Source organism: Marmota monax, unplaced genomic scaffold (assembly GCF_021218885.2).
Source record: "Marmota monax isolate L192 unplaced genomic scaffold, Marmota_monax_Labrador192_F-V1.1 WCK01_AAM20220418_F8-fsc00223, whole genome shotgun sequence".
NCBI lineage: Eukaryota > Metazoa > Chordata > Mammalia > Rodentia > Sciuridae > Marmota > Marmota monax.
In genome coordinates, this window is record NW_026692990.1 from 2,057,715 (window position 1) to 2,084,017 (window position 26,303).

General features: G+C 40.4%; 1 protein-coding gene across 5 annotated transcripts in view; it reads left to right on the top strand.

Annotated features, from left to right (window-relative positions):
• The window catches only part of Smc1a (structural maintenance of chromosomes 1A), a 56,590-nt gene that overhangs the window by 1,715 nt on the left and 28,572 nt on the right, over nucleotides 1-26,303 (top strand). For all 5 annotated transcript variants that reach the window (XR_006853434.2, XM_046452614.2, XM_046452616.2 and 2 more), the window contains exons 2-19: nucleotides 5,495-5,683; nucleotides 5,793-5,905; nucleotides 7,502-7,705; nucleotides 7,797-8,035; nucleotides 8,734-8,992; nucleotides 9,084-9,224; nucleotides 10,254-10,336; nucleotides 10,476-10,683; nucleotides 13,528-13,713; nucleotides 13,806-13,985; nucleotides 14,077-14,223; nucleotides 14,320-14,457; nucleotides 15,321-15,437; nucleotides 15,543-15,649; nucleotides 19,252-19,393; nucleotides 23,376-23,521; nucleotides 23,612-23,765; nucleotides 24,999-25,109. Coding sequence is in view for 4 of the 5 variants with exons in the window: in XM_046452614.2 (XP_046308570.1) it covers nucleotides 5,495-5,683; nucleotides 5,793-5,905; nucleotides 7,502-7,705; nucleotides 7,797-8,035; nucleotides 8,734-8,992; nucleotides 9,084-9,224; nucleotides 10,254-10,336; nucleotides 10,476-10,683; nucleotides 13,528-13,713; nucleotides 13,806-13,985; nucleotides 14,077-14,223; nucleotides 14,320-14,457; nucleotides 15,321-15,437; nucleotides 15,543-15,649; nucleotides 19,252-19,393; nucleotides 23,376-23,521; nucleotides 23,612-23,765; nucleotides 24,999-25,109 (2,864 nt within the window). In the remaining variant the exon portion in view is untranslated. The remainder of the gene's footprint in view (nucleotides 1-5,494; nucleotides 5,684-5,792; nucleotides 5,906-7,501; nucleotides 7,706-7,796; nucleotides 8,036-8,733; nucleotides 8,993-9,083; nucleotides 9,225-10,253; nucleotides 10,337-10,475; nucleotides 10,684-13,527; nucleotides 13,714-13,805; nucleotides 13,986-14,076; nucleotides 14,224-14,319; nucleotides 14,458-15,320; nucleotides 15,438-15,542; nucleotides 15,650-19,251; nucleotides 19,394-23,375; nucleotides 23,522-23,611; nucleotides 23,766-24,998; nucleotides 25,110-26,303) is intronic.

The window sequence follows — 26,303 nt, forward strand, 5'->3', positions numbered from 1 at the left end:
TACAGCCCATATAATGTGTTACAGACATGCTTATGATATTGAGTGCTTGTAGAGGCTTTTGGCTGTGAGATGTTCTTGTCATCTCTAGAGATAATGGGAGAAGCCCAAAGTTGGAAGTTGGTGCCTAAAAGATTGACACCTGGTTTGCATAATGTGTCAGGTAGTCCTGCGGTGATGAGGGAGACTGAACTGAGTCCAGACTTGTGTAGGATAGATGTGTCATTTATTGAATACCTGCTGTGTGTCAAGTACTTTATTGGGGCTCTTTCCATTTATTTTAAAACAAATTTGGTGCTGGAGATTGAACCCAGGGCCTCCCTCACCATTGCTAGGCAAGCACTCTAACTACTGAGTTAAGTCCTAGGATTTTATGTGCAAATGGTGCTAGGTAAGTGCTGTACCACTGAGCTACATCCCCAGCCCTAGGGCATTTTACATTTAAATTGTCATGGTGACCCTAGGTGGGAGATATCATTTAATGGGGAGACTGAGGCACAGAGATTTAATAAATTTCCTATAGTTTTCAGCTGGGATCAGAGCCCATGCCTGCTATATTTTAAAGCATATGTTCCTGCCACTTCAACATAGAACCATGTGCCAATCATTTTTTTAAAAAACTTGTGAGTCATGGTTTTTCGTTTTTTTTTTTTCCCCAGGTGAGGGGATGGAATGTCAGCTAAAAGAGAGTGAAACTTGTGCTGAGGTATATAGCACACTAGTACAGTGCTTGCCTAGCACTTATGAGGCCCTGGGTGATACCCAGCACCACCCTGAAAAAGAAAAGAAAATGGGTGAAACTAAGATTAGAACCTTGCCTACATCTGTTGGATGAGAGCCCAAGCCTTATTTTTTTTTAAGTGCTGAGGACTGAACCTAGGGCTTCTTTCATGCCAAGTTTGCAATCTGTCACTGAGCTGTACCCCCACCCTTCCCATGGTCTTAATATTGCTTCCATGAAAGGACCATTTTTATGGTTAGGTTGAGTGGTATTGGATATTGGATATTATGTCTTCAGTTCAGTCATATAACATGTTTGTGGAGAATCTTGAGGTAGAATTTATGGGAGTTAAACTACCTCTTCACCCTCTAACCCCAATGTAAACATCTTAATTCCTTTTTTTTTTGTACTGGGAATTGAAGCCAACGGTGCTTTACCACTGAGCTACATCTCCAGTCCTTTTTAAAATTTATTTTATTTTTTATTATTTTGGTACCAGGGATTGAACTCAGGGTCATTTAACCCACATCCCCAGCCCTTTTTTGTATTCTATTTAGAGACAGGGTCTCACTGAGTTTCTTAGGGCCTCGCTAAGTTGCTGAGGCTACCTTTGAACTCACAATCCTCCTGCCTTAGCCTCCTGAGCTGCTGGGATTACAGGCGTGTGCCACCCCATGCCCAACTCTTTTTTTAATTTATTTTGAGACAGGTTGGCCTCAAACTTGTGATCTTCCTGCCTTAGCCTCCCACGCTGAGATTAGAGGTATGGATCACTATGCTTGGCAAGTTTTTATTATGAAAACCAGAAAATATATACATGTTCATTCATTCATCCGTCCTCCTTTCTTTCCTTCTCCTTTGTTTTGTAGTACTGGAGATTCAGGGGCATTCTACTACTGAGCTATATCCCAGCCCTTTTTCATTTTTGAGACAGTCTCACTAAATTGCCTAGGTTGTCCGGGAATTTGTGATCCTCCTGCCTTGGCCTCCTGAGTAGCTTGAATTATAGGCATGAGCCACCATGCTCAGCAATATATGTGTTTTGCTTAACCACTTGAAAATAAATTGCAGACTTCATGATACTTCACTCCTATGTGCTTCATTATTCATTTCCTAAAATCATCATTCTCCTGTATTACTACTATTCTATTAGCACAACTAAGAAAATTAATTTCCTCATGTCATCAGTTATCCAGTTTTTTATTCAAGCTTTCCTAATTGTTTTCCAAAAATAGCATTTGATTACGTTCTAGAATGGTTCTCTCAACTCTTCTTTTTAGACATTGACTTTTTAAAATATTTTTTTAGTTGTCAGTGGACCTTTATTTTATTTATATGTGTGCTGAGAATTGAACCTAGTGACTCGCATGCTAGGCAAGCGCTCTACCACTGAGCCACAACCCCAACCCTAGACATTGACTTGTGTGTGTGTGTGTGTGTGTGTGTGTGTGTGTGTGTCTGTCTGTCTGTCTGTGTGTCTGGGTCTGGTGCTCAGGGCCTTGTGCATGCTAGGCAAGCACTCTACTTCAGGTATATCCCTATGCAGACATTGACTTTTTGAAAGGACCAGGGCAATTGTCTTGTAAAATATCTCACAATCTGTTTGTCCTAAAATTTCCTCATGGTATCATTTACCAGGTTCCTCTGTTGTATTTCTTAGAAATGAATATAAGTATGCAAGTGGGATTCATCCCAGGGATGCAAGGTTGGTTCAACATATGGAAATCAATAATGTAATTCATCATACTAATAGACTTAAAAACAAGAATCATATGATCATCTCAATAGATGCAGAAAAAGCATTTGACAGAATTCAGCACACCTTCATGTTCAAAACACTAGAAAAGCTAGGGATAGTAGAAACATACCTCAATATTGTAAAAGCTATCTATGGTAAATCCAAGGCCAGCATAATTCTAAATGGAGACAAATTGAAAGTATTCCTGCTAAAAACTGGAACAAGACAAGGATGTCTTCTTTCACCACTTCTATTCAACATCATCCTTTAACTCTAGCCAGAGCAATTAGACAAAGAAATTAAAGGGATACAAATAGTTAAAGATGAACTCAAACTATCACTATTTGCTGATGACATGATTCTATATCTAGAAGATCCAAAAAATTCCACCAGAAAACTTCTAGAACTAATAAATGAATTCAACAAAGTAGCAGGATATAAAATCAACACCCATAAGTGAAACTTATTTATGTACATCAGTGATAAATGTGAAAGAGAAATTAGGAAAACTACTCCATTCGCAATAGCCTCAAAAAAAAAAAAAAAAAAAAAAAAAAAAACCCTGGGAATCAATCTAACAAAGGAGGTGAAAGACCTCTACAATGAAAACTACAGAACACTAAAGAAAGTAATTGAAGAAAACCTAAGAAGATGGAAGGATCTCCCATGCTCCTGAATAGGCAGAATTAATATTGTCAAAATGGCCATACTACCAAAAGCGTTATACAGATTTAATGCAATTCCTATTAAAATCCCGCTGACATTCTTCATAGAAATAGAAAAAGCAATCATGAAATTTATTTGGAAAAACAAGAGACCCCAAATAGCTAAAGCAATCCTTAGCAAGAAAAGTGAAGCAGGAGGCATCACAGTACCAGACCTTAAACTATACTACAGAGCTGTAGTAACAAAAACGGCATAGTAGTGGCACCAAAATAGACTTGTAAACCAGTGGTTCAGAATAGAGGACAAGAGACAAATCCACATAAATACGGTTATCTCATACTAGACAAGGGTGCTAAAAACATTCACTGGAGAAAAGATAGGCTATTCAACAAATGGTTCTGGCAAAACTGGAAATCCATATGTAGCAAAATGAAATTAAACCTCTCTCTCTCACCCTGCACAAAAATCAACTCAAAGTGGATCAAAGACATAGGCACTGGAACAGAGACCCTGCACCTAATAGAAGAAAAAAATAGGCCCAAATCTTTACCGCATTGGCCTAGGATCTGACTTCCTTAACAAGACTATTAAAGCACAAGAAGTAAAATCAAGAATCAATAAATGGGATGGATTCAAATTAAAAAGCTTCTCAGCAAAGGAAACAATAATGTGAGGAGAGAGCCTACAGATTCAGAGAAAATCGTTACCATATGCACCTCCGATAAAGCATTAATCTCTAGGATATATAAAGAACTCCAAAAACTTAACACTAAAAAAAACAAATAACCCAATCATTAAATGGGCTGAGGAACTGAACACTTCACAGAAGTCATACAATTGATCAACAAATATGTAAAAAAGTGTTCAATGTCTCTAGCAATTAGAGAAATGCAAATCAAAACTACTCTAAGATTTTATCTCACTCCTGTCAGAATGGCAATCATCAGGAATATAGGCAACAATAAATGTTGGTGAGGATGTGGTGAAAAAGGTATACTCATACATTGCTAGTGGGACTGCAAATTGGTCTGCAACCACTATGGAAAGCAGTATGGCGATTCCTCAGAAAACTGGGAATGGAACCACCATTTGACCCAGCTATTCCACTCCTTGGTTTATACACAAAGGACTTAAAATCTGCATACTATAGTGATGCAGCCACATCAATGTTTATAGCAGCTCAATTCACAATAGCCAGACTATGGAACCACCCTAGGTGTCCTTCAATAGATGAATGGATAAAGAAAATGTGGTATATATACTCAATGGAATATTACTCAACTTTAGAGGAGAGTGAAATTATGGCATTTGCCAGTAAATGGTTAGAGTTGGAGAATATCATGCTAAGCGAAATAAGCCAATCCCATAAAACCAAAGGCCAAATGTTTTCTCTAATATGCAGATGCTAATTCATAATAAGGCGGGGACCACTAGGGAAGAAAAGCATTACTTTGGATTAGGTAGAGGAAAGTGAAGGGAGGGGAGGGGAGGGAAGGGGAGGGGATGTGGGGATAGGAAAGATAGTAGAATGAAACAGACATTATTACTGTATGTATATATGTGACTACATGACCAATATGATTTTGCAACATATACACTCAGAAAAATGAGAAATTATATCCCACCTATGTATGCTATATCAGAGTGCATAAATGCATTCTACTGTCATGTATAACTAATTAAAACAAAAAATGAAAAAAATAAAACATTTGCAAAACAAAAAAAAGAAATGGATATAAGTCTAAAGGCTTGTTTAGATTAAGTATTTTTGATGATACCTCATAGCTCATGCTGTGTGCTTCTTGTACAGTAACTGGAACATGCCCTTTTAAGAAAAAATGGTAAAGTAACAAAAAAATTACCAAATTAACTACTTTTAAGTAGTGTTAAATATATTTACTTTCTTGTGCAGCAGATCTCCAGAATTTTTTCATTTTGCAACACTGAAATTCCATGCCCATTTTTAAAAATCTCTTTTATTTCCATTCTCCAACACATTTTTTGTTTTTTTCACATTGGTGAGATCAAATGATAGAGTTTTATGTCTTGCTTGTTTTTCCTATAGTGTGCATTTGCCCATATTATTAAGGGTTGTTAGTATAATCCATTTTATGAATAAATTGTTACTTTTGATAGGTGGTATTCTAGTTTCTGGCTGCTATAAATAATAACTGCAAGGGAACTGTTTTTCTTATCTTTGACTCAGAGCTTTGGTTGGGCCCAGTTTTTATGAGGGCAAAGGAGTAGTCTCTCCTATTATCTGAAAAGAAATTAATTAGGACATTTCTTTTCCTCTCAGTGTCTCCTTTATACCATTTCTTCTCCCCTTTCTTCCTGACTTTCCCTCCTCCATTTTTCCCTTCCTCCCTTAGGTAAGTCAAATCTCATGGATGCTATCAGCTTTGTGCTGGGTGAAAAAACCAGCAACCTGAGGGTAAAGACCCTGCGGGACCTGATCCATGGAGCACCTGTGGGCAAACCAGCTGCCAACCGGGCCTTTGTCAGCATGGTCTACTCTGAGGAGGGTGCTGAGGATCGCACCTTTGCTCGTGTCATTGTAGGTGGGTAAGGCTGGTCATAAAACTGTCTTTGGATCCTAGGAAGTGGCAAGACTAGTTGGTGGGATAGGAGGACATCCTGATCCTCACCAACTCGTGCATTGTCTTATAGGAGGTTCTTCTGAATACAAGATCAACAACAAAGTGGTCCAGCTACATGAGTACAGTGAGGAATTAGAGAAATTGGGCATTCTCATCAAAGCTCGTAACTTCCTCGTCTTTCAGGTGGGCATTTTAAATAGTTATGGGCTGTCTGCTTTTTGTTAGCCCCTGTCCCATCTCTGCTGGGTCTGCTTCATCATTTCTATCCTGAATTAATGTAGCACCTTTTTTACTGGGCTTCCTGATTCCTTTCCAACCCCTTCCAGTTCATCCCCTAGGTCAGGTTCTTCTTATGAGGACACAAATCTATTTCTCTCCTTTTTTTCCCCTTAAAGCATTTCAGTGCTGGGCACTGTGGCAGATGCCTGTAATCCCAGTGGCTTGGGAGGCTAAGGCAGGAGGATTTTGAGTTCAAAGCCAGCCTTGGCAACTTAGCAAGGCCCTAAGTAACTCAGTGAGACCCTGTCTCTAAAAAAAAAAAAAAATTATAAAAAAGGCTGAGGATGTGGCCCAGTGGTTAAAGCGCCTCTGGGTTCAATCCCTGGTACCAAAAAAAAAAAAAAAAAAAAAAAAAAAAATTCAGTGATTTCTTCTTGTATTATGGTGGTGGTTCTCAAATTATAGTCCCCAGACCAGCAATATCAGCACCACCAGGGAATGTGTTACAAATGAACATTCTCAGGCCCCATTCTAGACCTTTTGACTGAAGAGACTATGGGATGGGACACAGCAGTTCGTGTTTTACCAAGCTCTCCAGTGTATTATGATGCCTACAAAAATTTGAGAATGATTGCCTTAGATGAAAATTCATACTTCTAAGTTTGTCGTTCAGGAAGCACTATCATTTGGTTCTTGCTGGCCACCTTATTGGCCTTAGCTGCCAATACTCTTTCCCTCGAACCTTGGTACTCCAGCCTAATTAAACCATTTGTAGGTCCCCCAATTCACCTGCTATCTTTGCCCTGTTGGCCTTTGCATATTAATTTTCTTTCACATGAAATAACCTTTTTTTTTCTCTTAATTTTCTCCCTCCATCCCTTCCTGTGCTAGGAATTTATCCAGGGACTCACAAATGCTTGGCAAGTGCCATACTTCTGAGCTATACCCCCAGCTCCCTCTTATTTTCTTGGTTAGTTTTTTCCCATCTTCCAAATTCAGCTTGGAAGAATCCTGGGGACTAAGGTCAGGTTGGTTTAGGAAGATGAGCTTTATCAATCTTTGCCCAGAATTAATCCTTTTCTCCAGGAGTATAGGCTATTATTATAAAATCCATTTCTTTTATTTGTATTTCTATTGGAGATAAAAAGCTGTACTAGGACAATGTTGTGTTCAAGAGCAGGTAATGTTTAATATGTGCTTTTGAAAAATGTAAATAAATTGCATATTCACTTTTTTAAAAAAGAAAAATTCAGCTTGAATATCACACTTGGAAAGCCTTTCCAAGATAGGCATCCTTACTACTCTTCTACCCTCCAAGCATCATTTAGTCCTTTTTCTGTTTTGCTTCTATCAGTGTTCATAACACACTGTTATCTTTGTGTCTGTCTCTTCTGCTCCCTGTGCTCCTCAAAAGCAGAAAACGTGTCCTCAAAGCCCAGTGTGGAATGTGGCCATATTTGGGGAGAGTGGACTTTTTTTTTTTAATGAATGAATGAGAGGGAGTGAGCAGGGAAAACAGTTAGCTAGGGTATAAATGGGAGAGTGTTTTAACCTTTATAGGGTGCTGTGGAATCTATTGCCATGAAGAACCCCAAAGAGAGGACAGCTCTATTTGAAGAGATCAGTCGCTCTGGGGAGCTGGCCCAGGAGTATGATAAGCGAAAGAAGGAAATGGTGAAGGCTGAAGAAGACACACAATTTAATTACCATCGCAAGAAAAACATTGCAGCTGAACGCAAGGAGGCCAAACAGGAAAAAGAAGAGGTAGGTTGCCAGTTTGCCTCTTAATTCTGAGGGACCTAAATGGAGCCAGTGCCTTACCGAGGCACCCCTGTCCCCGTTCCCATTTGCACAGGCGGACCGCTACCAGCGCCTGAAAGATGAGGTGGTACGAGCCCAGGTACAGCTGCAACTCTTTAAGCTTTATCATAATGAAGTAGAAATCGAGAAACTCAACAAGGAACTGGCCTCAAAGAACAAAGAGATTGAGAAAGACAAGAAGCGAATGGACAAGGTAGAGGATGAGCTGAAGGAGAAGAAGAAGGAGCTGGGCAAAATGATGCGGGAGCAGCAGCAGATCGAGAAGGAGATCAAGTAAGAAGCAGACTTGGTCCTGCAATTTGTGGGAAACCAAGAGGCTGTGCTATTCTCTAGGGCTCCTTTGAGCCTAGAGTCCAGTGCCTATACTAGTTTATCTTCTTGACTTACTTTGACCAGAACCAGGCACATTTCTTGACCTGCATTTAAGACAGATAAAATATTTAAGTACTTAGGCTGTGAATAGACAGGTTCTCAGATGAGGGAGAACTTGATAGGGGTGGTGGCCTTGTCAGATGAGAAGAAGCAATAAAGACCCAGCAATTGAAATGGCCAAGAAGACTGTCCTGGAAGAGGAAAACTGAAGCTAGGAGCATAAACAGGCATTTGAAATGGTTAGATCAGATGAGGGACAACTCAGTAAACACAGGGTATTCTTGGAAGTTGTTAGTGAGGGGTTTGGCTTGGCATGAGGTTGGAGCAGAGGTGGTAGCTTTGCAGCTGAACACAAGGAGGCAATACAGGAGAAAGAAGAGGTAGGTGGCTAGGCTGCCTCTTGACTCTGAAGGTCTAGAACATAAGGCTGAAGCTGTAATTCCAGGTAGTAGTTCGACTGCCCCTTTTTTGAAGATCCATGGGGCATTACATTAGCTGGGACTAGCTGGGGAGCTCAGCCCCCCCTTTCTTTAAGTAGAAAGCCTGGGACTCCTCCCTTCTTCCACAGTGCTGATTGTCCCCTTTCTCTCTGACAAAAGGGAGAAGGACTCAGAGCTAAATCAGAAGCGACCTCAGTACATCAAAGCCAAGGAGAATACCTCCCACAAAATCAAGAAGCTGGAAGCAGCTAAGAAGTCTCTGCAGAATGCTCAGAAGCACTATAAAAAGCGTAAAGGTGACATGGATGAACTGGAGAAGGAGATGCTGTCTGTGGAGAAGGCCCGGCAGGAGTTTGAAGAACGGATGGAAGAGGAGAGTCAGAGTCAGGGCAGAGACTTGACCCTGGAGGAGAATCAGGTAGGCCTTGGAAGCAGTTGATTGACAGGCGATTGCTGGGCTGACCTGGGCTGACTTCGACATTCTTGTCCTCATTTCTGTCCCTACACAGGTAAAGAAATACCACCGGCTGAAAGAAGAAGCCAGCAAGAGAGCAGCCACTTTAGCCCAGGAGCTGGAGAAGTTCAATAGAGACCAGAAAGCTGACCAGGACCGTTTGGATCTGGAAGAGCGGAAGAAAGTAGAAACAGAGGTTGGCAGAAGTTATAAGACTATGTCTGGGGACTGGGATATAGCTCAGTGGCAGAGTGCATGCTTAGCAAGTACAAGGCCATAGGTTCAATCCTCAGCACACAAAAAGATTAGGAATGATGGTCCCTAGAAAAGAAAATAATGATAGTCTTTTTTTTTTAATATTTATTTTTTAGGTGTAGCTGGACACAATACCTTTATTTATTTTTATGTGGTGCTGAGGATCGAACCCAGGGCCTCACACATACCAGTTGAGTGCTCTACCGCTGAGCCACAACCCCACCCCTGATAGTCTTAACAATAATGGCAGTAGCTAACATCTATTGAGTACTTTATTTATTGTGTGAGAGGTACCATTCTTTACATATATTCACTTATTTAATTCTTCATTTATGACTACCTTTATGGGATGGTTACTATTATCCACACTTTCCAAATAAGGAAACTATAGCACAGAGGTGAAGTAATTGTCTGAGTTCATATAATTATTAAGCAGCAGAACCAGAGTATGAACTTGGGCTGTCTAGCTCTAAAGCTCACACTGATAACTCTCTTACCACGTATACTTACTATTTTTCTAATGTCGATGAAGATGATAGAAAGTTGTCATATTGCCCCAAGAACCTGAAATGTTCTAGGCATTCTGTTAAGCACTTATATAGTAGTTACCCTGTTTTAAATGCTTGACATATATTTTATGAAATCGAAGTTATCTACATTTTACAAATGAGAAAACAGGTTCAGAAAGGCCTGTGAAGCTTACTTTGCCTGGGTTTGACCCTCTGATTGGCGAGGAAGCCTGGAGTAAGGACAACACCTGTGAGAGGTTCTAGAGCCCTGGGAGGCCTTTGTCAGTTAGCAAACCAAACTAGACACCATCTGTGTGTCTCCTTTTTAGTAGGCCTCCTGCATTAATGACAAGTTGTCTTGGACTCTTGGATGAGTGGGCACATAGAGAGTGTAAGTAAGCCCCTGTGGTCTTGGAGTTAACTGCCTCAGGCCCTGGTGATAGAATTTACTTGTTACCTAGGCCAAGATCAAGCAGAAGCTGCGGGAGATTGAAGAGAATCAGAAGCGGATTGAGAAGCTGGAGGAATACATCACTACTAGCAAGTATGTGGCTCAGCAGCCTTTCCCCCTTCCTTCTACTCCTGTCCTGCCCTGTCCCTTTTTAGGCAGGACCACTGAATCCCTCAGTCAGGAACATTATCCCACCAGCCAGGGTTAACTTCTATGTTCTGTCATTTTGTAGGCAATCCCTAGAGGAGCAGAAGAAGCTAGAGGGAGAACTGACTGAGGAGGTGGAGATGGCCAAGAGGCGAATAGATGAGATCAATAAGGAGCTGAACCAGGTGATGGAGCAGTTGGGGGATGCACGCATAGACCGCCAGGAGAGCAGCCGTCAGCAGCGAAAGGCAGAGATAATGGAAAGCATCAAGCGCCTTTACCCTGGCTCTGTGGTAAGACAGGAAAAGGGAGTCTTACTGAGCACTTATTCATACCCACTATTATGGTTTTCCCAACAACCCTGTGAGGACAGGGTTGCTAATCTTATTTTTATAGTTGGGGAAATTGAGACTCAGAGAGATTGGTCCAAAGAAGCCCAGCTTATAAGTGGAAAAACTGCAATTCAAACCCAATTTGTCCTGATGCTTAAGCTTATGTTCTCTTCACCATACTAATTACATCTTCCATATGGCCTCCCTTGACATATACCAAGCCTGTTAGCTTTATTTATTTATTGTTTTTTCTTTAATTGGTACACTACAATTTTGCATAAAAGTGAAATTTATGGTGTTATGTTCATACAAGCACATGGCATAATTTGGTTAATTTTATTCTCTCCTATCCCTCCTTCCTCCCCCTCTGTCCCCTTCCACTACTCCACTGTTCTCTTTCTATTTTCATGAGAGCCCATTAGCTTTTAGGGACACCCCGAACTTTATCAGATATCTTGGCCTCTTTCACCAAATTCCGTGTTCCCATGTTCCCTGAGTAGTACCCCTCTAAATTATCCTGTCCCTGAGTTTAACTTAGTTTAGTTCTACGAATATTTCATGATCATTCCTCTGGGTACTGCTGGGGAGATAAGTATGAATCAGAGTCAGTCCTTGGCCTTGAAGATCTTATCCTTTATCTGATGGTTCTTAGGAAACCATGCTTGATTTTGGTCAGGGATGATGTAAGGTCAAAAGAGATTTATGTTGTAAGGTAAAAGAGATTTATTTTGCTTGGTGCTTATGAAAGTTTGATATAATGTATATAACATATTTGACATAATGCCTGGGTTGCAGTGATCTGTGAAATGGTAAAAGTGATTTTTGGAAAGGTAATTTTGAATTCAGACTTTGATTTCCTTGAGTCATTGTTGTTTGGGAGCCATAATAGGCTTTTTTCCATAGGATGGGGATTCTATTCCTCTGTGAGACAGAAAAATACCATGGTGCTTTTCTTACTCTCCCACAGTTAATACAGCACTTTACTTTTGATACCAGATGTTTGGGTTTTTTCCCCACACACCAAGCAGTTCTCTAGACACCAGCCGGGTGTTCAGTAATTCAGTTCAGTTCTGACACTTGTCTATGTAGTGTCAGATCCCACGTTAAGGGTTCAGTCTGACAGGACTGCCTCTCACTTCAGATGTCAATTGCAAGTGGTAGGTTGTGATCTGTGGTTCTGACTGACCTGTTATAAATAGGCTTCCCACGACCCTCCTCTTGGATTTGACTCATTTGCTAGGGCAGCTCATAGAACTCAGGGAGACACTTAGGGATACCCATTTATTATAAACAATTTTACAAAGGATACAGATGAATAGCCAGATGGAAGTGATGTATAGGGTAAAGTATGAGAGCTGAATCATGTAGTTTCTTTTTTTCTTTTCTTTTTTGGAACTGGGGATAAAACCCAGGGCTCTGTGAATGTGAGGCAAGTGCTTTGCCACTGAGCTACATTCTAGCCCAGGTCATGGAGTTTCTATGCTCTCACCATGCACACCATTCTCCAGGGACCACCTCTTGTTCAGATATCTAGAAGTTTCTTTTTTTTTTTTTTTCTAGAAGTTTCTGAACACAGAACTTTTGGGCTTTTATGGAGGCCTCTTACATAGGCAGGATTGATCACTTTATTAGCCATTGCTGATCCCAACTCAATCTTTGGCCCATCTTCCACAACAGAGGTTATGAGTGGGGTAGGGCTGAAGGTCTCAACCTTCTAATCTTGCCTTGGTCTTTCTAGTGACTAACTTCCATATTAAACCTATGTAGGAATGACCAGTGATCTGTTGTCACTCTTGTTTTTGGAGCTATGTGTGTCAAGAACTGGAGACTAGGACTAAATGTATATTTCTTTTTTCTTTATTTCTCTCTCTCTCTCTTTTTTTTTTTTTTTTTAGTAGTTCACATTGAAAGAAGGGACACTCCTGAGCTACATCCCCAGTCCTACTTATTTGTTTATTTATTATTTAGGTATCAGGGATTGAACCAGGGGGTGCTTAAACACTGGACCACATCCCCAACCTGTTTTTGAGACAGGGTCCCGCCAAGTTGTTTAGAGCCTTGCTAAGTTGCTGAGGTTGGCCTCGAACTTATAATCTTCCTGCCTTAGCCTCCCCGGGATTACAGGAATGCACCCTGCACCCAGCTCTAAATGTTTCTCAGTATCATAGTCCACACTGGTGTTTGAGTACAAATCCGTTATACCAGAACAATCATGAGTCAAAAGAAACTGGCATGTTACTAGAATACTCTTCAGTCATTCATTAATAATTAATCTAGTCTATCATCATATCATGTGTAAATGTCTCCTGGATGAGGCTGCTCAGGTTTGTAGCCTTCCATTCATTCTTGTAAGTTTCTAAAAGCAGGAATAGTCTTGGAGAACCTGTAGCTTTGCTCTTTTAGGTGTTTAGAACTATATGTCATCTCTTTCACTAAGCCTCTTTTGAGGTATTAATGTAATATTGGTTTTCCTACATTATGTAACCTATGTATTCATACCTTTGCTTCCCTCTTAACCCAAATGTTTTCATCTTTGGGAGGAACATTAGGATTGGCTACTGTGCAGCTCTAGATTGTAGACAGCACTAGTCTTGCAAGTACCCCCCTCAGTCCATTCCTGTTCACATAAAGTAGGGTTACACAGATGTAGAACTAGCTGGCTAGTTTGACCAGTAGGGAGTATAGTTATGTGGATTGTTTCTGATAGAGATTCTAGCCTGCCCTTTCTGAGCTGGTAATTGAGATTACTACACCAGCTCCCAAAAGCCTCATGCTTCAATTTTTTTTTCCTCCTTTTCCACTTAGTATGGCCGCCTCATTGACCTCTGCCAGCCCACACAAAAGAAGTATCAGATTGCTGTGACCAAGGTTTTGGGCAAGAACATGGATGCCATTATTGTAGACTCAGAAAAGACAGGCCGGGATTGTATTCAGTATATCAAGGAGCAGCGTGGGGAGCCAGAGACCTTCTTGCCTCTTGACTACCTGGAGGTGAGGCTTGTGAGAATGGGGTCAGGGCAGTATTCGAGGGCTCTTCCTCTTGGGCCTCCGTGTTGTGCCACTTATTGAGCTTCTTTACACAGGTGAAACCTACAGATGAAAAACTCCGGGAACTGAAAGGGGCCAAGCTAGTGATTGATGTGATTCGCTATGAGCCACCTCACATCAAAAAAGCCCTGCAGTATGCTTGTGGCAATGCCCTTGTCTGTGACAATGTAGAAGATGCCCGCCGCATTGCCTTTGGAGGCCATCAGCGTCACAAGGTATTGATTCCCTTACCCAGGTTGGAGCTGAACCGCTTTAGTAATGGAGATTCCTGTTTAGTTTTTCCTTCTTTCTTTATACTGTGTATAGACAGTTGCACTGGATGGGACCCTGTTCCAGAAGTCAGGAGTCATCTCTGGTGGAGCCAGTGACCTGAAAGCGAAGGCACGGCGCTGGGATGAGAAAGCAGTAGACAAGTTGAAAGAGAAGAAGGAGCGGTTGACAGAGGAGCTGAAAGTAAGCCATGGGCACCTGTAGTCCCTAGGAGTAGAGGTTCCAAGCTCCCCGTATTGACTGCCTTCTTACTATGTAGACCTTCCTTGTCCTCTTCAGGAGCAAATGAAGGCAAAGCGGAAAGAGGCAGAGCTGCGTCAGGTGCAGTCTCAGGCCCATGGATTGCAGATGCGACTCAAGTACTCACAGAGCGACCTAGAACAGACCAAGACACGACATCTGGCACTAAATCTCCAGGTAGGGCCTGGCCTTTAGCCCTGTTTTCCAAAGGTCCTCCTCATTTTCCTAGTCCAGGTTTCTCTGGAGGTGGGGAACTTGTTCCTTTCCTCCCAGAATGTTCCAGAGAACCAAGCATAGCACAGTGTCAGACAGCCAGGGGTTCAGATCTTGGCTCAGCTATGTGTATAACATTCAGCAAGATACACAGTGTCAGTTTTTTCATCTTTATCTATAAAATAGGAATTAATATCTACTTTATAGGGTCCTTACAAAGATGGAAGAAGTTTATACCTATAAAGCGCTTAGACTAGTATGTGCTCAGTTCATGTTAGATGGCCATTATTAGCATATTCATTCAATAAATTTTTGAACTTCTAAAAGTGAATTAAAAGTGGGCCATAGGAATTTCAGTCCCTGTAGGTGGTGGCACTGTTCTAGGTATTTTCACGTGTTTTTCGATTATTGGGTTCTTCCCCAGCTTACTCTGGAGGTGTAATACAATATGTAGTGTGTATATGCACAATTACATGTGCATGTATGAGAATAAAAAAGAATTTTTACCTTTCTCTAAAAAAAGATCTGACTTGTAGGACATACGTAGTTCTAGGGTATCTATAGATAAGCGATTGTGGACCTATAGTTAAAGGTGTTTACTGTGTTGCCTAGTCCTATGGATTGAAGCTGGTTAATAGGAGGCCAGGAAAGAAGTCATGTGGTGGCTCCAGCAAGAGATGATGGGATTTGACTAGGGCAGTGGTGCAAAATCAGGTTTTCTCAGGGTGTGGAGAGCTTGCCCTTCCTGACTGTTAAGCCAGTGTAGTCAGGGTAGCTCTTGTCCTCCAAGGAGTCTGGTCTCTTATTTTTCAACCCATTACCTCTAGGAAAAGTCCAAGCTGGAGAGTGAGCTGGCCAACTTCGGGCCTCGAATTAATGATATCAAGAGGATTATTCAGAGCCGAGAGAGGGAAATGAAAGACTTAAAAGAGAAGATGAACCAGGTTGGTAGAGGGTGAGCCATACCAGCATGTGTGTCAGGGCAGGACTGGGATTTGAAGCAGACTCTGACCAAGAGAACCTCCATACTCTCTGGCTTCTCCCTTCAGGTAGAGGATGAGGTATTTGAAGAATTTTGTCGGGAGATTGGTGTCCGCAACATCCGAGAATTTGAGGAAGAGAAGGTGAAGCGACAGAATGAAATTGCCAAGAAGCGGTAGGTAAAAGTATTGGTAGAAAATACTGGGATGCTCTTTAGCTTCCAGCCTGACATCCTTGAAAATCAAATGCTGTCATAAGACATGGTCCAGCTCTTAGAACCTAAATAGTTTATTGTAGGTAAGCCTCAAAGAACAGGGGAATCAGGGAGGCAGTATGACGTAGGATAGTGTTTAAAAGTATCAGATTTAAACTTGGTTTACCTGGAATTAATGGGATCTACAACTCATTATCTCGGTTAGTGACTTGACTTCTACAAGCTACAGTTTCTGTGACATGGGATAATAATGATACCTATCTTGTGGCATTGTTGGGAGGAACAGATGAAATAATGCTCATGAAGTATTTAGCATAAAACTTAGCACCTGCTAAGAGCAGTAAACATTAGTATTTATTTTCTCTTATCATGATTGGGTAGGGGGTTCTAGGCTGAAGAAATAGCCAGAACAAATTAAGCTCCTTTGTTTCTCTCTTTAGTTTATTCATTCATTCAATAATCTTGAATACCTATCTTGTGCCAGGTTGTCCTGTACTAGGTATTGAAGGAGCCCAGGGGATTTGGGGGTTAGACAGATGAACATGACATAGTCACTATTAAAGGAGGTCACTCCTTAGATCCTGGTTCTCAGTCAACAGTTCATCTACCCCTTTACCAATACAGTAAATATTCATTGCACTCCTACCACAGGCTAGGCTCAAAGGATTAAATTGGAGGATCTATCTTTTTTCAGGGAGCTTATGGAGTACTTGGGGAAACAGACAGATCAACAATAACAGAACAGTGTGATTGATAGTGTAATTGAGGTATATAAAAATAATACAAAGGACATTTTCAAGGAGCTACAAATCAGTAAGAGGAAAAATACAAAAAAAAGAAAATGGGCAGAAGATACAGTTGGCATTTTATGGAAAGAGAAAATTGGTTGGCTAACAACAGTAGGAATTAATGTTCAGTCTCTTAACCAGAGGAATACAAGTTAAAAGCAATCTAGCAAGGTCTGAGGATGTAGCTCAGTGGTAGAGCACTTGCCTAGCATGTGCAAGGCCCTGGGTTCAATCCCTAGTACTACAGCAAAGAAAAATTCTAGCAGTATTTGGTGAAAATTAGTCTACATATGTCCTCTTTAGTATGGAGATCATATACACACACATATTCCCCACTCCATAATATAATGTTCAGTCTCTTTGAACCAGAGTTAATATATACACATATACACACACCAGAAAATCTTACTACAGGATCACAAATAGGCACATTCAAGGTTGTTCATCTTGGCATAATCTGTGTTAATGGGGCATTGGTAGCAATGTAGAATGGCCATCACTGGGTAAAAGTATAAGTTTAAAGTGATGATTATACAAACTAATACTGTAAAGCAGTTCAAAGCAAGAATAGATTTATAAACAGTTACTTGGATAAAGTATGACTGAAAAAATAAGAATGAAAATTATAACACCAAGCATTTGTATAAATTTGAAAACATTTTATAAGGATATGCATTTTTAAATTTTTTTTTATTTTTTTAGATGTTGATGGACCTTTATTTTATTCATTTTATTTATATGCGGTATGTGCGGTGCTGAGGATTGAACTCAGTGCCTCACATATGCTAGGCAAGCGCTCACCACTGAACCACAACCCCAGCTCAAGGATATGCATTTTTAAGGGGGAGTGTGTGTGTATACATATCACTTTGGGGTATGTATTAATAATAGGGAAGGTAATTGAAGTGGAAATTGGGTATTAAAACAAGAAGACGAGAAGGGTCTTGCACAGACAGTGATAAGTGTAATGAGCCATGGATTTGATTAACTCAACTCTGCAACTGAAGTTCAAAAAAGGAGGAACCCAGCAAAGTAAAACAGGTACTCAGAACCTGCTCTGAACCACCAGGAAAGGTTTTACAGAACAAGGAGTGATGAACTAAAGACCTGAAGAGTGAGTAGGATTTAGCCAGCCAGGTAGTGGCAGAAGAAGAGAGTTGCAGGCAGCGAGAAGAGCATGCTTGGAGGTGTGAGAGAGCATGCCTTGTTCTGGACACTAAGTAGTTTTGAATGTCTAAATCATAAAAACAGGGTCAGGAGAAAGGCGGGGGTGGTGGAGAGGTCAGCAGGGGCCAGATCACAGAGGACTTTATGAGTCATACTTAGGAGATTAGACTTAAAATTGCATGGCTCAAAATTATAGAGTTAATTACATTCCATTTGGATTATAGTGACTAATAGGTTTAAGCTGCTAGCATGACATCTGGCAGCATCTGTCACACTCAATTGGGGATTGGAGGGGCAGTTGAAAGTTATTAGCCCTGCCTGGCCTGCTAGTGTCTATATATGGTTACATACTCTTAGTTTCTGAAAAGATGGGGGACAGGCAATAATAAGAATCTAATATTTTCTCCATGGTCCTACCCAAGCTCTGCCCCTTAAGAGGTTCTAAAATCTTCAGCAGTGGTTGGGATGCTGAAAATAATCAAAACCCTTGAGCAAAGATGAGCTGAATATAGTCAGTATACCTGGCAATGATAACTTTAAAAAAAATTTTTTTTATATTGGGAATTGAACTCAGGGGTGCTTAACCACTGAGCTACATCCCCAGCCCTTTTTTATATTTTATTTAAAGACAGGGTCTCGCTGAGTTGCTTAGTGCCTCGCCAAGTTGCTGAGGCTGGCTTTGAACTCGTGATACTCCTGCCTCAGCCTCTCGAGCCACTGGGATTATGTGCCACCCTGCCCGGCATAACTAAAATTTATTGAGTAGTTACTGTGTGCCAGACATAGTTCTAAGGACTTTAACTCATTGAGAATATCTCTCAGTAATTCTGAGGTAAGTACTGTTGTTATTTCCGAATCTGAGGAATGGAGAATATAATATAACTTGACTGAGATCATACTACTAGTAAATGGCAATATTGGGATACCAATACTCTAAACTCACTACATTATATTGTGATGATGGTGTATGGGAGTGAGCCCAGGTTTGGTGTTAGACTTGGGTTCCAATCTCATATGTGCCATTTACTAGCTGTATGGCCTTTTAGCCTGTTCTCTCTGTTGTAAAATTAGGATAATAATGCCTACTGTGGAGCTATCGATTAGAGGGTTTAAGAAAATGTGTAAAGTACATAGAAGCTTAATAAATAAGAATTAAACATAGCTGGTGGGTTCAGATGGACCTTTTTATGCCCTCACGGGAAAATGGAAACATGCTGGAGTCTTCAGTGTTTGAAGGGTGATAAATGGGTTTTGGCCTAGTCTCCCCTACTTTGTGCCATGTCCACAGGGGAATTTCATTCTTTAACTTTTGGCATGTGGGGGTACCCAACCACTGAGCTACATCCCCAGCCCTATTTTTTATTTAGAGACAGCGTCTCGCTGAGTTGCTTAGTGCTTTGCTTTTACTCAGGCTGGCTTTGAACTCGTGATGCTTCTGCCTCAGCCTCCTGAGCTGCTGGGATTACAGGCATGTGCCACCACGCCTGGCATAGTTTTTTACTTGAAGACAGTTTTATGTGCATGTGAGTGGATGAGATAATGGTGACTAAAATCTAGCAATAATGTGGAGGCCTGAGCCCTGGGCCTAGTTCCTCTCTCTCTCCTTAGTTTGGAGTTCGAAAATCAGAAGACTCGCTTGGGCATCCAGTTGGATTTTGAAAAGAACCAACTGAAGGAAGACCAGGATAAAGTACACATGTGGGAACAGACAGTAAAAAAGGATGAAAATGAGATAGAAAAACTCAAGAAGGTAAGGAAGGAGAAAGTTAAAAAGGAAAAATTGGAATAAATATGACAGAAGGGTATGTCCATAGTTTATACACCTCTCACCTAGATTAATAAGAAAAACATCAAAATCCAAGTAGGGGGAAAATGAGTAAGTAACATAGACAATGAGATTCTAACAGCTCATGAACACATACAAATAATTTATCCTTACCAGAAATCAAAGAAATGCAAATTAAATTAGAAACATTTGGGTATAATTTGTTTCTAGTCTATTGCTCAAGATTTTAAAACGAAAAAAGAATACTCAGTACCAGCTATGGTGCAGGAGAACAGTATTCTTACACAATTTGCCATCATCCATCAGGAGGACTCAGAATACATTTATACCCTGTAACTTGGTAATACCTGAAGAGATCATCAAGATCACGGTAAAGCTTTGTGCAAACAGGTTCATGTTTATTAGTAGCATAATTTATAGTTCTAAATTGCTAACTACCTACATGCCCCTTGGAAAGTGGGAATTTGGCACATCATGGTACATTGATGTATGTGTGTACTTTAATGGTTTTAACATTTCAGTAATACAGAGACCTCTTTTAAAGCAAAACTCTCCTCTAAGATATTGCCTTAAACCCTTGATGTTACTGAAATATATACTTAGAAAACTTAAAACAAAAGCCAAGAAAAACTTACAAAATAAATACTAGCAAAATGAATAAAATTGCCCGGCATGGTGGCACACGCCTGTAATCCCAGCGGCTCGGGAGGCTCAAGCAGGAGTATCACGAGTTCAAAGCCAGCCTCAGCAACTGTGAGGTGCTTAGCAACTCGGTGAGACCCTGTCTCTAAATAAAGTATAAAATAGGGCTGGGGATATGGCTCGGTGGCCCCGAGTTCAATCCACCGTACCTAAATAAATAAATAAATAAAATTAAAATTTAGATTTTTTAAAAAGTAACAAATATATATTTTTTAGGTTTTTTAAAAAATTTGTTCTAATTAGTTATACATGACAGAATACATTTTGACACATCATACATAAATGGAGTATAACTTCTCATTCATCTGGTTGTACATGATGTACAGTTACACAGGTCATGTAATCATGTATGCACATAGGGTAATAATGTCATTCATTCTAATATCATTCCTGCCCCTTCCCCTCCCTTTACATTCGCCTGTCTAGTCCAAAATACCTCTGTTTATCCTTATTGGGGATGAGCATCTGCATATCAAGAAAATATTCAGCTTTTGTTTCTTTGAGATTGGCTTATTTTGCTTAGCATAATATTCTCCAGCTCCATCCATTTACTGGCAAATGCCATAATTTCATTCTTCTTTAAGCCTGAGTAATAGTTCTGTGTGTGTGTGTGTGTGTGTATGTATGTGTTTATGTATATATCTATCACAGCTTCTTTATCCATTCATCTGTTGAAGGACACCTAGGTTGGTTCCATAGTTTAGCTATTGTGAATTGAGCTGCTGTAAACATTGATAAGACTGCAGCACTATAGAATGCTGATTTTAAGTTCTTTAACAAATATATTTTAATTGATCTCAAATAAAAAATTCTCAGGGAAGGTCAATAATTGTTTCAAGCCCCTAATCTGCTGGAGCCATTTCTTGAAGAACCTTGAGGAACTGGGTTAATTGTTTTTTCTCATTATTTCACACCCACAGAATTTGCATGTCTGGCAACTGAGTTCAGTTTCTTCATATTTCATATTTAGTCTTTAGATCTTCTGCTTTGTCAGCATAAGCTTTCATGGCATTCCCTTTAGTACTCCCTTTCAGCTAATTCTGGGAATCACACTTGGCCTTACCTTTGAGTTCCAGCATCTTAAGCTATTCTGTATTTATGTTACCTACGGTCACTTGTTCATAGTGGCTATAAGAGGTATAGCATCTCATTGTCTACTGGGTTTGGTCTTAAGACCTGCTGGTCTAGTCGCAGTCTCTCTGGGAGCCTAGAGAAGGCAAGGGAGAGGAACTAATAGTGTAAGATTGAACTGACAAGTACATCCCCAAAGATTCCAGACCCCAAATTTAACTACATTCATTCCTTGCAACAGATGATGATGTTTTGCTGAAACCTCATCACTTCATAGTGATTTTTTTCTAGTGGCTACTATACCTTAGTTCTTTGGCATGCCTGTGTCAATGTGTACTCTGTGATGACTCTCATTTTCCTACATCCTTCTTTGAGTTACCATAAAACTTTTGTTCCTTACAGTATTCCCTCCTGATATGGTATGGTCTTCTCTTGATTTGAACATATCGTTTTACTTTTGTCTACCTATATCTGTTTTATCATTCTTTGTTTTTTTCATTAACCCCTGGTGATTAAAGTAGTTCTCTTTGTTGTCATTGGAATCTTAAATGCAATTGCCAATAGGGTGGTGAAATCCTAGGGCAGGACTAGATTCATATCTGGATGATGCAGGATAACGTGTTTATGTGAGTTTTGGACTTTTTTCTTTTTGGGGAGGGTATTGGGGCTTGAACTCGGGGACACTTGACCACTGAGCCATATCCCCAGCCCCATTTTGTATTTTATTTAGAAACAGGGTCTCAATGAGTTACTTAGTGCCTCACTTTTGCTGAGGCTGGCTTTAAACTCTCAATCCTCCTGCCTCAGCCTCCAGAGCTGCTGGGATCACAGGACAGGCATGCGCCACAGCACCCGGCTAGACTTCTTATTTTGAAATAATTTTCAGGTTAGCAGAGAGTTGCAGGAATAATACAATGATTCTCTCAATATTTGTGGAGGATTGGTTCTAGGACCCTCCTTCAAAGACACCAAAATGTGAGGATGCTCAAATCATTTGTATAAAACAGTATTATTTTTGTCTAACTCACATATATATTCTGTATGCTTTAAATTATATATTATTTATAATATGTAATATAATGTAATACTATGCAAATAGTTATACTTTAGCGTTTAGGGAATAATAACAAGAAAAATGTCTATACACATTCAGTAGAGACAATTATTTTTTCCAAATATTTTTGGTTGGATGTAGAACTAAGGATAAGAAAGGCCAAATGTCAAAGAACTTCCATCTGCTTATCCCCAAGCTTCACCAGTCATGAACATGTTACCACATTTGTTTTTATATTTCCTCTATGTATGTTTATTAGTTGCAGATATGTCTCCTTTATATGACTTCTTAAAATGAAAAAAAAAATCTTCCAATACAAAATTAGAACATTATAAGTAAGGTTACAATTCTCCTTTGGCTGACCACCCTCAATCCTAGTCCCCTTATTCTTTGCAGAGGTAAGCCCAGAATAGTTTGCATTCTTCAAGACCTTTTAGGATTTGCTTAAATATATGTACATTCATATATGAGTACTCTTAGAAATACGTAGTATTGTTTGTGTGGGTTTTTACAAAACATGTAATATTATACATGACAAATTTTTGATTTATAAAAATAGCTCAAATATAACATTGTCAGAATGCAGACTTCTAATTACAATCTAATCTCAACTATGTAAAGCTGTTTATAAATAATGCTGGGGAAAATATACTAAAATATTAATTGGTTATCTCTGGCTGGTGGGATTAAGGAGTACTCCCCTTCGCCTTTATTCTTATTTTTTTTTTAAATACACGACAACAGTGGAATGCATTGCAATCCTTATTACACATATAGAACACAATTTTTCATATCTCTGTATATAAAGTATGTTCACGCCAACTCATGCCATTATACATGTACTCTTTTTTTTTGGCATTACAATTCTTAATACACGTATATACCACAATTTCCATACTTTGACAAAACTTGTCTATAGTGGGTAACTTAGGTAATTGGGATTTTGTGGGAGGGCAACCAAATAAGATATAGAATGCTAAGAGGTTACAGGGGTGTGAAAGCAAAGCTCATTGATGAGTGGCTCCAACAAACTGCCTGTTGGGAAGGGTGGGGCAAGAGAAGATCCCACAGTGAGATGGGAAAACCTTCATGTCTTATCCTGTTCCATGCTGGGACCAGGAAGAGCAAAGACATATGAAGATCATAGATGAGACCATGGCCCAACTACAAGACCTGAAGAATCAGCACCTGGCCAAGAAGTCAGAAGTGAATGACAAGAATCATGAGATGGAGGAAATTCGGAAGAAACTTGGGGGTGCCAACAAGTGAGTGGGCTCAGGGATAGGGAGGGAGGAGTAGTTAGAAGAGGAAGCCTGCCAGATCTGGGTCTTACTTACCTCCCTGGACCTTTTTAGGGAAATGACTCATTTACAGAAGGAGGTAACAGCCATTGAGACCAAACTTGAACAGAAGCGCAGTGATCGCCACAATTTGCTACAGGCCTGCAAGATGCAAGACATCAAGTTGCCGCTGTCAAAGGGCACTATGGATGATATTAGTCAGGAAGAGGTGAGTATTATGGCTGGTGGTAATGGGCTGTGAACAAAATTTACCAGGGATGGGGGTGAGAGTGGCCAAGAAGGCAGGTGACAGAGGCAGGTGGGCAGAGGGTGGGAGGGACATAAAGAGGGATGTACGTGTGAGAGATGAGGTAAGGGAAGGCAGGTATGGTTTTAAAAAAAATGACTGTGCTGGGTGAGATGGCACACACCTATAATCCCAGCAACTCAGGAGACTGAGGCAGGAGGATTGTAAGCTCAAAGCCAGCCTCAGCAAAAAGCAAGGTGCTAAGCAACTTAGTGAGATCCTGTCTCTAAATAAAATACAAAATAGGGCTGGGTATATGGCTTGGTGGTCAAGTGCCCCTGTGTTAAATTTCCAGTACCTACCAAAAAAAATTGGCCTTGGCGTGAGAGGAAAGATGAATTGGGAGTAGAACTGCAAGCCAGGGAGTGGTGAGAAAGTTGAGCCAGGAAAGGATGAAGTAATCCATTAATCTTAGGGACATAAGTTAGTTTGGCTCCAGCAGGTGATGGATTTTGTAGGAGTGGGAAATGAGGGACATTAGCAAAGAGCAAAGGAAGATGGGAAACTGGGAGACCTGAGGCTTAGCTGCAGTAAGGGATTTTGGCCAGGAGAGGGTTGGCTAAGGGACATCAGCAATGCAGAGGGGAGGAAGCTTAGTTACAGGAAGGGGAGTGACGTTAAGGCAATAAAGGAGCCAAGGCATTTTATCCATTGGAAGTGAAGATTTGTAGCTAGTGGGTGGGAAATATTAACCAAGAAGAGGTAGGAGGTTCATACATATCTTTGACTGGGTTATGTACCTCTGTCCTACATGTCTTTCTTCCTTCCTCTTCCCAAGTAGCATGTCAGTTCAATTCAGTAAAATATTTTGAACTCTAGAAATGTTCTGGGCATCATGGTAACATGTGACATAATTACCTCTAATCCTAACCACAGTCCTGTGAGGCAGGCTTTGTCCCAAAGAAAAGCCCACATTACAGATGAAGAAGCTCAGCATCCAAGGTCATGACTTGCTGAGGATCACACTGTTAGTAAGAGGTAGATCCCTATTATGAAAATTCAAGTCTTTTTGCCTGTAAAGTCTCTTTTGGTTCTTCCCCAGTGCCTTCCTAGGAGGTGCTTCCTCAAAGACATTGGAAGCTGCAAAGGAGCCCTTTGCCTTCCACTAGAAAGGCCAATCTGCTCCATTTGACACTCTCTCTCTCACCATCACAGGGTAGCTCCCAAGGGGAGGAATCAGTGAGTGGTTCCCAGAGAACTTCCAGTATCTATGCTCGAGAAGCCCTCATTGAAATCGACTACGGTGACCTGTGTGAGGATCTGAAGGTGAGGATCAAACATGGGAGTGGGGAGTATCTTCCCAGCTGTCTAGAGAGAATGGGTCAGCCCATCTTGGAGCCTGTTGAGACCATGACTGGAAAGGAGAGAGCTAACAAGAAAGGAGGATTGAGCTGTGAGCCAAGGTCTCTCCCTCATGTACAAATAGACACATGTGCATCTCTTACCCTTGACCCCCAGTTGCTTGTATACATGTTTGCTGCTAGTTACCCTATTTCACATATATACATGGCAGAGCTTAGATACACAGACAAAAGGCTCCTGTACAGTAACAGACTGGCCTCAGGTGTTCCGCACTGTTATGTCCTGGGTACCCTCCTCATGTGGCATTATATCATCGTGGGTGTTTCTTTCCTTCCTCATGCTTCAGCTGCTATCTCTATGCTAGGTCCCACAGGTTACATCAAACTCCAGCCTTCCTCCCAGATCTGTCCCTTATCCTACATGCTCTTCCAGAAATCTGAGCCTCATGCTTGACTCCTCCCTCTCTCATTTTACGTATCAAGTCCTATTGATTCTGCCTCCTAAACATATTAAATTATTTTTTACATTTGCAACATCTTCTCTAGGGCATGCCACCTTCATCTCACACATTCTTAAAGGAGCCTCCTAAATAATTTCCTATGCTTTCCAATCCATATCACATTATCCAGAGGGACTTGATTAAAAAAAAAAACTTTATGCAAATTTCCAAACATATATAGAAGTAAGGAGAATGCTATAATGAATGCCAGGCACCCATCACCCAGCTTCAACAGTTAGCAACATATGGTCAGTCTCATTTTTTTTATACCACCACCACCATTGGACTATTTTAAAGCAAATTCCAGACATTATTGTATCCATAATTACTTCAGCAAGTGTGTCTAGAATACGAGGACTCTTAACCACAGCAGCATACCTAAAAAAGAGGAATTACTCTGTAATAATCTAATATTCAGTTAGTGTTTAGACTTCCATGAAAAGTCCCTCCCACTTTTTTCTCAGTTTATGTGTTCAAGTCAGAATCAAATTGAGAGGTCCATATGTTAAAATTGGTTGTCACTAGTCTATAACATTTTTCTATCCTTTGTTCTTTTTTTTTCCTATTTATTTATGGAAGAAACTGGGTCATTGATCTTTTAGAATTTTCCACATTCTGGATTTGGCTGATTATGTCCCCATAATGTTACTTAACATGTT